Source organism: Petaurus breviceps, unplaced genomic scaffold (assembly GCF_028583685.1).
Source record: "Petaurus breviceps papuanus isolate PSGF00001 unplaced genomic scaffold, PetGlider_PUasm1.0 90865, whole genome shotgun sequence".
Lineage (NCBI taxonomy): Eukaryota > Metazoa > Chordata > Mammalia > Diprotodontia > Petauridae > Petaurus > Petaurus breviceps.
Window position 1 is genome coordinate 11,033,498 of NW_027187367.1, and position 12,673 is coordinate 11,046,170.

A 12,673-nucleotide genomic window follows, 5' to 3' on the forward strand; every position below is an offset into this window, starting at 1 on the left:
CTTCCTTCCTTCCTTCCTTCCTTCCTTCCTTCCTTCCTTCCTCCCTCTCTTCCTTTTTTCCTTCCTTTGTCCCTTCTTTCTTCTCTTCCTTCCCTCCTTCCATGTGAGTGGGCAGCAAAGTATTATTTCCTTCATCCTAACCTGTGTGGGTCTCAGTTTCCTTATCTGTAAAATAAAGGGATTAAACTAGACTGCTTCTGAAGTCCCTCCCAGTTCTAGGTGATTGTTTGATCCCATTATATAGCTGAGGAAACTGAGGCCCATAGAAGTTAAGTGTTTCCCCAAAGTCACTCAGACAAAAGTGGGAGGGCTCAGATTCAAACAGAGTTCTTCTAATTCTCAGGGTCAAAGATTTAGAACTGGAGAGACCTTAGAAGTTCCCTCGACCAATTCCCTCATTTTTCAGAAGAAAGCAGATGAGTAACTATCCAAGGTCACCCAGGTTGCACAGCTGAAATCCAGGGCTCTTTCAATTATATCATGCCTGGAAAGTAAAATAGAGATGAAGCCACCACAGGTGGGGGCTCAAAGCCCTTATGGATGAGGGGGAGCAGGGCAGAGAAAGGCACTGTAGATCCTCGTACATTAGACCACTACAGTAGGACTAATGCTCTGATTATGACATCTCATTGCCTCCCATGACATTAAATTCAGATGAGGAAGAGATCAGTGGGGGCTGGATCAGTCAAGGAAGGACTTTAATGGAGGATGTCCCTTTCAGCTCTGTCTTCAGTCCTTTCCATAGTTCTTGTAAACTGAACCAGAGATCAGGTTTCCTGCTATCCCATCTGTATCAGATGGGCTTTGCTAGTCTAATGTCTGTTGCTGTTCAGTAGCAGCCCTTGTTGCTGGGTTGAATGGTGGAGGCAGTGAAGAAAGAGGAAGAGGGAAAAAGAAAAGCATTTATTAATTACCTCTATGTGCCAGACACTTTGGAAAGTGCTGCACCAATACTGTCTTGTTGGATACCTCACAACAACCCTAGGAGGTAGGTGCTTTTATTAACTCCGTTTTACAATTGGGGAAACTGAGGCAGATAGTCTGATTTGCCCAGGGTCACATAGCTAATAAATGTCTGAAGCCAAATTTGAACTCAAGTCTTCCTGACTCTGTCCTCTTCCTAGAACTCTATCCCCAGCTAACTGCCTCTAACTTACCTAAACCATATTTTTCTAAGGTTTGAGGGCCACAAAGGAAGATGCCTTATGCAAAACAAACCTACATATCAGCTATGTCTTAATAGAACATACAACATTGCACACTCTACTCTCTAAAGAAATTAGGGAAATATTGATTGATCTTTGAGGTCCCTTCTGCCTTTAAATCCGTCATTAACTTTTTGTTATGTCCTGGACCCTTTTGGCAGTCTGGTGAGGTTTATGAACCCCTTCTAAGAACAATGTTTTTAAATGCATAAAATAAAAAACAAAGGATTGTAAAGGAAACCATCTATATTGAAAAAGTTTTCAAAATATTAAAAAATTCATAGACTCTAATCCTTTGTTTCACCATTGGTCCTTTGGGAATTAAGATTGGTTATTACATTAATCTGAAGTCTAAGGTCTTACAATTCTAACATCTTGTCAGTGGATATCTAGCCCTGGTGTGATGGGAAGCATAGGAAACTTTGGAGTTGGGAGATTCGGCTGCTGGTCTCAATAATAATTATAATAGATAACATTTACTATATGCCAGGCACTATGCTAAGCACTTTACAATTATGATCTCATTCAATCTTCACAACAACCATGGGAGGTAGGTGCTAGTATTGTTATTATCTCCATTTTACAGATGAGGAAACTGAGGCAGGCAAAGATTTTTTTTTTTCACACCCAGGGTCACGCTGCCAGTTAGTGTCTGAGGCAGGATTTGAACTCACATCTTTCTGACTCCAGACTTGGTACTCTATCCTGTGTTACCTAGCTGCCTCTGTAGCTCCATAAGTAATTATCCAGATGACCCTGAGTACTTTAATTTCCTTGTCTCTAAAATGGGAACAATAATAATTATAGCAGTTATCTCATAAGGATGTGTTATGATCAAAGAAGATAATGGGGCCAAATCTTTTGTCCCTATAAAGGGTCATAACTAAATGAGTTGTTTTTATTAGCAGAGGATTATCAGATCTAAAAGAAACAGGAAGGACACTGGGTGGTAGAGAATAGGGGAGGACAAGTGTAAGACAGACTTCACCTGCCTCCCAAGTAGACCCGCCCCCAGGGTGAGGCATCCACTGTTTGGTCTGTCAAACAACCAGGACACACACCTCATTGGCTGGTGACTTTTACTAAGCTGATGAGATCATTGGTTGGGGAGGGTGGCAGCCTCAGTAGACTCTCCTGGGGATTCTTTGTGACTCCTCCCACTTTCTTGGGAATAACCAGTATCTTTGGAACATGGGTACAGAGATGTTTTTCTCCCTCTCTTTCTTCCCCTCCCCCTTTCTCCTTCTCTCTCCCTCCTCCCTCCCTTCCCTTCTGTCTCTCTCCTCTCTATCTCTCTCTGTTCCTCCCTTCTTCCCTCTCTCCTCTTTCTCCTCTCTCTCCATCCTTCTGTTCTTCCCTTCCTCCCTCTCTTTCTTTCTGTCTTTCTTTCTCCTTCCTTCTCTCTTTCTGTCTCTGTTTCTGTCTCTCTCTCTCTCTTATCAGACACCACAGTGGGGGAAGGCAGCATGTGTCAAGGCCTGGAAAACACTGAGAAAACCCTTTATAGATAAATGGTTGAACCTGAGGCAGGTTGCTTAGCAACTAGGTCTAGGGATGACAGATTAAAAAATTCCCAAGAACCCATCCTCTGCAAGGGACCTTATTCTGATCTGTAAAGGGAAAAAATATCAGAGCTGGAAGGGGCCTTAGAGATGATCTAGTCCAACCTCTGCATTTGACAGCTTGAGGAAACAGGCCAAGAGGAGTAGAAATGACTTACCCAAGGTCATACACCTAGGAAAGGGAAGGGATTTAAAGCTAGGTCACAGTGGTAATGGTTGAAGATCTCTGACTGCAGAGCAGAAGATCTAGGATCTAACCTCTGATGCTTCCTCACTAAATGACCTTGGACTTAACCTTCCTGAGCTTCACTTTTCTCCCTTGTAAAATGAGCTGTTGTTCAGTCACATCTGCCTCTTTGTGACCCCATTTGGGGTTTTCTTGGCAAAGACACTAGAGTGGTTTGCCATTTCCTTCTTGTTTTACATTTGAGGAAACTAAGGCAAAGGGAGTTAAATGACTTGCCCAGGGTCACACAGCTAGTAAGTGTCTGAGGCCAAATTTGAATTTAGGAAGATGAATCTTCCTGACTCCAGGCGGGATGCTCCGTGCACTATGGCACCCCCTAGCTGCTCTGTATAAAGTGAGCAGTTGTAACATATGACTTCTGAGATTCCTTCCAACTCTTCTAAGGACACTGCCCTTTCAACTGTACCATTTTTCAGAGGAGCAAACTGAGGACCCATCACAGCGCTTTGAATATTAAGGCACCATAGAGCCCCATTTAGGGCTATAGTCCTCGCAGTGCTCATTTCTTCCTGGAATGAGCCAGAAGCAGCAGGCAAAGTCTTCCTAGGGCACATACCTTTGCTCCTTTTCCTGGTTCTTCCTGGTTCACATCATGGTTCACATTGTGGAAGAGTAGATCAGGAGTCAAAGAAGCTAGCTTCACATCCTGCCCTATAGCTAAGTTGCTTAAACCTTTTGTGGAACCTCAGTTTCCCTTTTTGTAAAATGAGAGATAGGAGATAGGGACCAAATCTGTGATCTTATTGGAATCACCAATACTACCAACTACCAACTTGGAAGTACAGTCCCCAGAGGAACTCTCCCAACATGGGTCAGTACCTCCTCTGACTAGCACCTCTGGTCTGAGGGCTTTGCTCACTTTTCACCCATCTTTTAAACCTGTGACTCCACAAAGCTGTAGCATGCCCCACAGCCGCACCCTGGTAAACTGTCTTGGCAAATGGACTAAACCAGGTTGAAGGTAACTGATGGGCCACAAATCCCTTGGTGAATTAGGAGGTATCTTCCCCAAGCATGTTCAGACTTCCCACAAGGGAATGGGCGGATGAGAACAATTTGTTTCAAAGGCTAGGAAGGCGACTGAAGCAGGCTCTGTGGAGTCCTTAGAGCTTGGTCAAATGTTGAGGACAACAAGGTCACCCACTGCATCCTGGGCCATCGCCAGTCATCCTGACTCTTGTCTTATCACTAGACTTTGATGATTCTGGAAGAGAGAGTGAGGCTGATGACTTTGTGTAACTGCCTCACTTAAATCCAATTCATGCTCAAGTCAAGGCATCACCTTTATGTCTTTGGTTATGTCATTGATCCTCTTTGAAACAGTGAACAAGAAAGACTTCTTCAAATTAAAGTGTTGCTTAGAGCAGTGAGAGGTGGGATGTAGGGTGTGTTCAGGGAAGACTAGTGCCTCTGGTGTGATGGCTGCCAAGCCCTTTCCAGGCCTGCTTTCCACCTTTGGTGTCCCCGATCCACCCAACTCTCACCTGTGATTCCAAGAAGCTGTAGCATGCACAGCGGCCACACCCTGGTAAATTGTTTCAGCAGACAAGCTAAACTAGATTGAGGGTAACCAAGGGGTCTCAAACCCACTGGTGAGTTGGGGGGCAGTATCTACCCCGAGCATGTGGAGACTTCCTTTGTGGAATGGGTAGATGAGAACAATTTGTTCCAATGGCCATGAAGGCGGCTGAAGCAGGCACTGTGGAGTGCTTAGAGCTTGGTTAGTCACGGAATATGCCAAGATCATCCACTGCATCGTGGGCCATCACCAGTTGTCTTGATTCTGTCCTGCCACCAGACTGTGATGATTCTGGAGGAGAGAGTCCATCCACGATTTGAATTCAAGTCTTTGTGTTCTGTTTCTGTCTTCTGTCTGTCTCTCTCAGTCTCTCTGTCTTCTCTCTTTGTCTCTCTGTCTTTGTCTCTTTCTCTGTCTCTCCTGTCTTCTTTCTCCTTCCCAGAACCACACGTACTCAAGCAGCCTGGGATTGTTCCCCAAAGGAGCTGTTGGGTGTTGTAATAACCTGAGCCTTCACAATGAGGGGTTGTAGTAATAAAATTATTTCCCCCCTTTTACAGGTGAGGAAAACAGACTCCAAGAGATGAAGTTACTTGCCCAAAGTCAGACAGCTAATAAGTGGCAGAGTCTCCTGACTGAACTCACAGAACCACAGAATATTATTTTGTGAGTGTAGTCAGGATTTCCAGCCAAATCTGGGACACTGTATGCAAGACTCTCCAAATTGCTGGGAAGAATGCTGATTCAAATCTGTAATTTCCACATGTGTAGAATAAATATAGATGTATGTGCATCTATATATACACATATAGATATACGTAGTTACATATATGTGCGTGTGTATACATACCTGCATTCTCTTGCTGTCCATCTCTCTGTCTGATATTGACTAATATCTCTGTTCAGGTTGGTTTCCCCAAATAGAATGCAAGGTTGAGGGTAAGAGACCTTCTTTATTCTTTTGGTCTTTGTATTCCCTGTATATAGTAGGCACTTAATAAATGCTTATTGAATGCATGCATGCAGTTAGAAGACCCCATCTAGTGTTCTCTTATTTTCCAGAGGAAAACACTGAGCCTCAGAGAAGCTATCTGCAGGTAGTGAGAACTATCCCCACCAACACTGGCTGTTGTCATCAGCCCCAAATGACTCTTAGTAAAGCAGAGTTCAAGGAAGGATTCTCCCCTCCCCCTTTTTCACAATCCCTGTCAAAAGGGGGAAAAATAAACCCTAAACTGGAAGACCTACTCACCTAGCTCCCACTTGAAACCAAGTTTTCAGGATTCTGACAGTGTCAGGAAAGGTCATAGGGGGTTTCTTGAGAGCTACTAGTTAAGAATACAAAAAAAGAGGGGTGACCACACCCTGAGTGTGGGCAGACAGCTTCTTTGTCCTCTTAGGTGGGTCCCTAATGTGAGCACACACCTTGGTATCTGTACTGTCTGGTTGGCTAATGACACTCTAGACTGTCCGACCGCCTTCCCCTCAGGGCCAGGAGGGAAAAATTGCTTGTTTGTCGTCATACTTGTAAACAAAAATTTCATTGACCTCAAAGTCTTCAAGCTTTTAGTAACCTGGTGCTTTTCTATACTGTCTTAACCACCCATGTTTCCAAGATACTTTGGGCACATTTCGAACTGGAATGGATCTTAACAATCATTTAATTGAGTTCCCTTGTTTGAGAAGTGAGGTTGAGTGCTAGGGGCAGCTAGGTGGTGCAGTGAAGAGGGCACTGGCCCTGGAGTCAGGAAGACCTGAGTTCAAATTCAGCCTCAGAAACTTGACACACTAGCTGTGTAACCTTGGGCAAGTCACTTAACCCTAACTGCCTTGCCTTCCCCCCTCAAAAAAAGAAAGAAGTGACCTGCTAAGGAATAGGACTCGAGGTCAAATCCAGGTCCTACCTCCAAATTTGGGGCTCTTTCCACAATACTGCATAGTTAGCCCAAGTAAGGATTGTTAATTCACATTTCTCAGGAGGGAAACCAAATAAAGAATTCTCACTTTGATGTGCTTTAGAATCTTGGACATTCAGATTTGGAAGAGACCTCAGAACCATCTAATTCAATCACCTCACTTTACAGTGAAAAAACAGGCCTAGAGAAGGAAGTGACTTTCCTTACACAGGAAGTAAGAGGCAAAAGACTCAAGATTTGAACTCAAGACCTTTGAGGCCAATTTTACCTCTTGCCACGCTGCACTCTAGGTTCATAGATTGAACAATAGGTCCCAGCCCAAGAACCACCTAATGGCTATTCCAAAATAAATATTCCAAAATTAATGGCCATCCTGACTCAGAGTGAATATCAATAGTAACTGTTTCTCTTTTGATCAAGAACCCAGAAGGTCTTCCCCTCCCAGTTTGATATATATATTTTTTTTAATTAAAGGGGCCATCCCTTGACTCGCTTCTCAAAGAGGACTATTCAGTAAATGGGCATTACCTCATTCAAAGTGAGAACCTGAAAAGACCTTAGCTTAAAAGGGCCAGGGTCTCCCATTGCATTCTGGGTCACCTCCAGTCATCCTAATGAATATCTGGCCACTGGACCCAGATGACTCTGGAGGAGAGAGTGAGGCTGGTGACCTTGCACAGCCCTCCTTCACTCAAATCAAAGTCAACTGCAAGTCATGTCATCATTTCTCTGATGCCACAGTCTTCTTCAAAAACAAAGGACAAACACAGCAATCCTGCAATAAGCATGTGGAATCATGAAAAGAAGCACTGGATTGTTTTGAGTCCTGAATTTGCTACTGACTTGCTGACCCTTTGGTAAATCACATCATTTCTTCAAGGGTTAGTTTCTCCATCTGTAATGTGGGAATCATTTCTGCTCTGTCTGCTTTACAGGGTTGCTATCTGGGTCAAATGAGATAATGGGTCTGAAAGTAGTTCTAAAACAGTAATGCATTATATAAAGGCAAGGAATGATTATTAGTCTTGGTTCTGGTACTCACTTGTGTGACACTGGACAAAACTCTCTGTTTTTTGGTTTCTCTCTCTAGAATCATTAGTGCCCCACTTCATGGAATTGTTTGTGAGAACAACAGCGTTAGTATTTCATAATGGTCTTATATAGGAATCACAAGAACTTAGAACTGTAGGAATAGTGAGTCGGAAGTTATGTTCGAGGTCATCTAGTGTCACCCAATGCTGGATTTTCTCTATAGCATCACTGACAGGTGGAAATCCACTCTCCATCTGAACCCTTCTCATGACAGGAAGCTCCTTACTCTGGTAAAAGGCAGTCAGAATTGTTCTAATTGGCATTTGTGAAGTGCTTTAAGTTTAAGAGGCACTTTACTTGCATTCTCATTTGCCCAGTCATTGTAGCCCAGTGAGGTTAGCTGGCAGCTGGGTGGATCGAGAACTGGGTCTGGATTCAGGAGGACCTGAGTTCAAATCCAGCCTTAGGCATTTGCTGGTTGTGTGTAAGTCACTTAACCTCTGTCAATATCCTCAACTGTAAAATGGGGATAATAATTGTATTTACATTGCAGGGTTGTTGTGAGGATTCAGTGCCATAATATTTGTAGAGTGCTTCGTAAACCTTAAAAGGCTGTATAAGTGCTATTATTATCATTATCATTATTTCATAAGGCATTTTTGGAGAGTCCTAATTGTTAGTTGGGGGCAGCTAGCTGATGAAGTAGATAGAGCACTGGGCTTAGAATCAGGAAGACTCATCTTCCTGAGTTCAGATCTGGCCTCAGATACTTACTAGCTGTGTGACCCTGGACAAGCAAAGGCAACTTCCCAAGGTTCAAAATACCAGCATAGCTGCTCTCCATTTTATTCAGTGAAAAATTAAGAACAGAGAAACTAAAAATATAGCATAATTCAAAATACACATTCACCAAGTATAATTCAATAATCTCCAAGTACTACTCCACCCCTGGACATTATAATTCATTTAGTCAATCCCAAAGACCCTCTACTAAGTACTACTCCACCCCTAGGCTGTACATTCATTTAATCAACCACAAAGCCCCTTTTCTCAAATGGAGATTAGTTTCCAATCATAAGTAAAGTACATTCATTTGGTCAATCACAGAGCACAAAAAAGTCAAAAGTTCCCCACCCTTGGATCACAATTGAATCTACCCCAGAGTTACAATAAGCTTAAGCACAGCATTTAATACCCAAAGAGAAATCTTTTCTTCATCTTGACCCTAGGCAAGTTCTCAGCAATCTTTGTTCCTGGGGAGACCAAGCTTAGCAAGGCCACAAGATACATTGCCAGTGTCTTCATTAATTCATTCTCTGTCTTCAGAACAGTCCTAGGACCCCTGAAAACATTAGCAAAATGCTCTTCCAGGATTTTTGTAAACATACAACAAGAAAATCCTTCTTCAGGGCTTCTGAACCAACAGCCAGGTTCCAGAACCTCTGCAACAACAGCACTGTCCTTCACCAGTAGACAGAATTCATTCTCTGTCTGCAGAACAGTCTCAGGAGCTCTGAACCAACAGTAAGGTTCCAGGACCTCTGCAACAACAGGACTGTCTTTTACCAGTGAACAAATCTGGCAAAACAACATCAAAACAGACAGACAAAGTACCAGCATAACAGCCATGTCTCCTCAGTCCTTGGCAGCTCTGGGTGGCAGCTCTCAAAAGTCCTGGGCAATTCAAAGTGGCCCTCAGCAATTCTCTCAGTCTCTCTCTGCCTCCAAGATGCTGCTTCCAAAAAGTTCTTCTGCTTCTCTCTTTGCTTGTGTCTCTCTAAATTTACATCACCAGCTCCTCCCAGTCCAGCCCTCTCTTTTCACATCAACAAGTCCATCCCACAAGTGGGATTCACAAGCTCTGGGTTTTAACACAATCAAACCAAAAACCAACCCAATACAGAGGATCTTTAAATTCCATTGCTATTGCAACAAGTCACTGAATCCCATTTGCCTCAGTTTCATCATCTGTAAAATGAGCCAGAGAAGGAAATGGCAAATCACTCCAGCATCTCTGCCAAGAAAACCCCATGGACTTAACCACTGGGTAACAAAGAGTCAGACATGACTGAAATGACTGAATAGCAATTCGTAGTTCCTGCTTATGGGATGATTTAAGACTTGTCCCACAAGGCAGTTAATATTAGTTTTATCTCATTTGAGCCTTACATTATCCCTAAGTAGGAGAAGAGGTGAGCAGGTAACATGGAATCAGAGATTCTTAGAATGTTAGAGCTGCTGGGAGACCTTAAAGATCAAAATCCAAAAATCCCATTTTACAGATTGGGAAAACTGAGGCCTAGAGAATGGAGGTAACTTGTCTGAAATCACAGCTCGACTTTACAGATGAGCTGGGGCTAGAAATCCAGGCATTCTTTCTCTGAGACCTGTGTCCTTTCAACCAAGTCCCACTACTCTGGTGATCATCATTATTTTTGGTAATTTCTGCAGCAAAGGTTTGCAAAGTCCTTTCCTCTCAACAGCCCTCTGGGGTTGCCCTAAGGGCACATTTCATTACCCCCATTTTATAGATGAGGACACAGAAGCTGTGTTATTTGAGTTAGTAATCATAGGAACTAGAACTCAAGATCTGCTGGATTTAATTCGATTACAATTCATTGAGATACAATCTGACCCAGTGGAAAGAGGATTCACTGGCTCTGGATGGAGGACCCGATTCACATCCTGCTCTGAGCTCATTACTTTTGTGACCTACGAGAAGTCATTTAACCTTCCTGGTCTCAGTTTCCCCAAATGTAAAATAAAAAGATTGAACTAGATGAACTCTGAAGTCCTTTCTCCCTCTGTATCTGTCATCAGTTCAGCTAGAAGTCATTGTTGTTCAGTCATGTCTGACTCATCATGATGGCAAAGATGTTGGAGTGGTTTGCCATTTCCTTCTCCGCTGTATCTCCATGTAACAGATAAGAAACGGAAGCAAGTAGGGGTTAAGTGACTTGACCAGGGTCACACAGCTAGTAGGTGTCTGAGGCTGGATTTGAACTCAGATCTTCCTGATTCTAGACCCAGTGCTCTATCCACTGCACCACCTAGCTGCCCCAAGAATTTATTAAATATCTACTATGTGCGAACCATTGCACTAAGTGATGTACCTTATTCATTTTTACAAAACAAGGTTTACAAAGCATTGAAGGTAACTTGAATATAAACATGACCTACAATGTGGTATAATGTCAGGAAGGAGAGAGGGAGAATGGTCTCTCCATAGAGATTCTTTGTAATCACTGAAAGCTTCATGGAGAAGCTGGAACTTATATTGGGTTTTGAAGGATGGGATGGTTTTGGATAGGAGAAGGAAGGATCAGGTAGTGGAGAGAATGATGTGAGCAAAGGGGCAGATGTGGAGATGAGTGTGGCCTGTGTGAGATTATGGATATGTGATTTCACTGGCATTCACTCCCTCTATCACATCAGGTTGGCACCTTCTCTGCAATTTACAGTCTCAGAGAATCTCTTAGAGCAATGAGAGGTTAAGGGATTTGCCCAGGGTTACATGGTCAGTTTGTGTAAGAGGAAGGACCCAAACCTACGTTTACTTGGCTTCTAGGCTCAGCTATACAGACACTAAATGATGCTCACTGTTCAGTAAAAAGGGAGTAAAGAGATGTTGTCTTGAAGAAGGTGAGACAGGACTGTATAGGTGTTATAGGGCCAGATCATGGAGGACCTTGATTGTGTAATAACTGCTTGTTGATTAATTGATTGACCTTGAGAGCCCCAGAGAGGGCTTTAGAATGTTTTTTTCTCCTCCATTCTTGTCCTTCTCTTCATGGCACTAAATGACAATTCAGCAAAAATGCCCACATAGTGCATAGACCTGGAAGACCCAAAAATTACTTTAGGACACTCTCTATCTTGAGGGACTTTGATGCTAATCACTCTTCCTCTATTTCTACCTTAGATGAGTATCTCAAAGTCTTAAATACTGGTGTGGCTGAGGTCAGGAAATCGTTTCTTGGACCATTTTCCCCTTCCTGCAAGATGGTCCAGATGATGAGGCGGTTTCTGTATCGAGTCCTACCTGAAGATTCCTACAAGTTGGCAACAGGAAGGCTCCACGTTGCCCTCACACGGATGACAGACGGGGAGAACGTGGTGGTGTCTGAATTTACTTCCAAGGAAGAGCTCATTGAGGTAAAGGTTCTATATCCCTGGCATTAGGTTGGAAGGTGGATTCCGATTAGAATTGTCCCAGGAAAGAAACAGATTATTTGTTTTTTCTTTTCTTTTAACAAGCATTTATTTTTCTCTCTATCCCAATTCCTCCCATTGGAAAAAAAATGAAAAAGAAAAGCCTTCAAACAAATATTTTAAATATATCAAAAATAGAAGTCAGCTAAAGAACCAGAGAAATCATTTTCTTTTTTAAAAAATTTCATTGAATTTACATTTTAAATTAAAAAGCAGTTATTTTCTCTCTATCCCACCTCCTTTGGAAAAGAAAGAAAGAAAAAAACAAAATCCCTGTAACAAATATGCACAGCCAAGTAAAACAAATTCCAAAATTCTCTATCTCCAAATATGTATGTTTCATTTTCTATCTTGAATCTATCATTTCATCTCTCTCTGTCTCTGTCTCTCTGTCTCTGTCTCTCTCTCTTATAAGTTGGGTACATAATTCATCTGAATGAATTATGAATTTTTCTCCTCCATCCTTGTCCTCTTCATGGCACTAAATGACAATTCAGTAAAAATGCTGAAACCATGTTGGTCCTTGAGTTACTCAGAATTCTTTAAGTCTTTCACAGTTGTTTTTGTTTTTTAAACATTGTTATTGAATACATTGTTCTGGTTTTGCTACCTTCTCTCTGCATCAGTTTACAGGAATCTTCCCATGTTTCTCTTAAATTGTTCCTTTCATCATTACTTAGGGTACAATAGTTTTCTACGACATCCACATTCCAATTTATTCATCCATTCTCCCAACTGATGGGTAGCCCCTTAATTTCCAGTTCTTTGCCACTAAAAAAAGGGTTGCTATGAACATTTTTGTGTATATATATCCTTTCCCTCTTTCTTTCATCACTTTGGGGCAAGGAATTCCTATTCATCCCCTCATATGTCCCATATTATTGAATCATGGTCGATTTCCACAGAACTTCTTATTGTTTTCATAAGACCCTGAGTCTGGGAAAGAGTTCTCTGGTGCCTTAATTTCTCTTGACCTTGGC

The 12,673-nt window shown here is 42.4% G+C and overlaps 1 protein-coding gene across 8 annotated transcripts in view; it reads left to right on the forward strand.

Annotated features, from left to right (window-relative positions):
• Positions 1 to 12,673, forward strand: part of PNPLA1 (patatin like phospholipase domain containing 1) — a 153,245-nt gene that overhangs the window by 22,352 nt on the left and 118,220 nt on the right. For all 8 annotated transcript variants that reach the window (XR_011165516.1, XM_069073543.1, XM_069073544.1 and 5 more), the window contains exon 2: positions 11,404 to 11,636. Coding sequence is in view for 7 of the 8 variants with exons in the window: in XM_069073543.1 (XP_068929644.1) it covers positions 11,404 to 11,636 (233 nt within the window). In the remaining variant the exon portion in view is untranslated. The remainder of the gene's footprint in view (positions 1 to 11,403; positions 11,637 to 12,673) is intronic.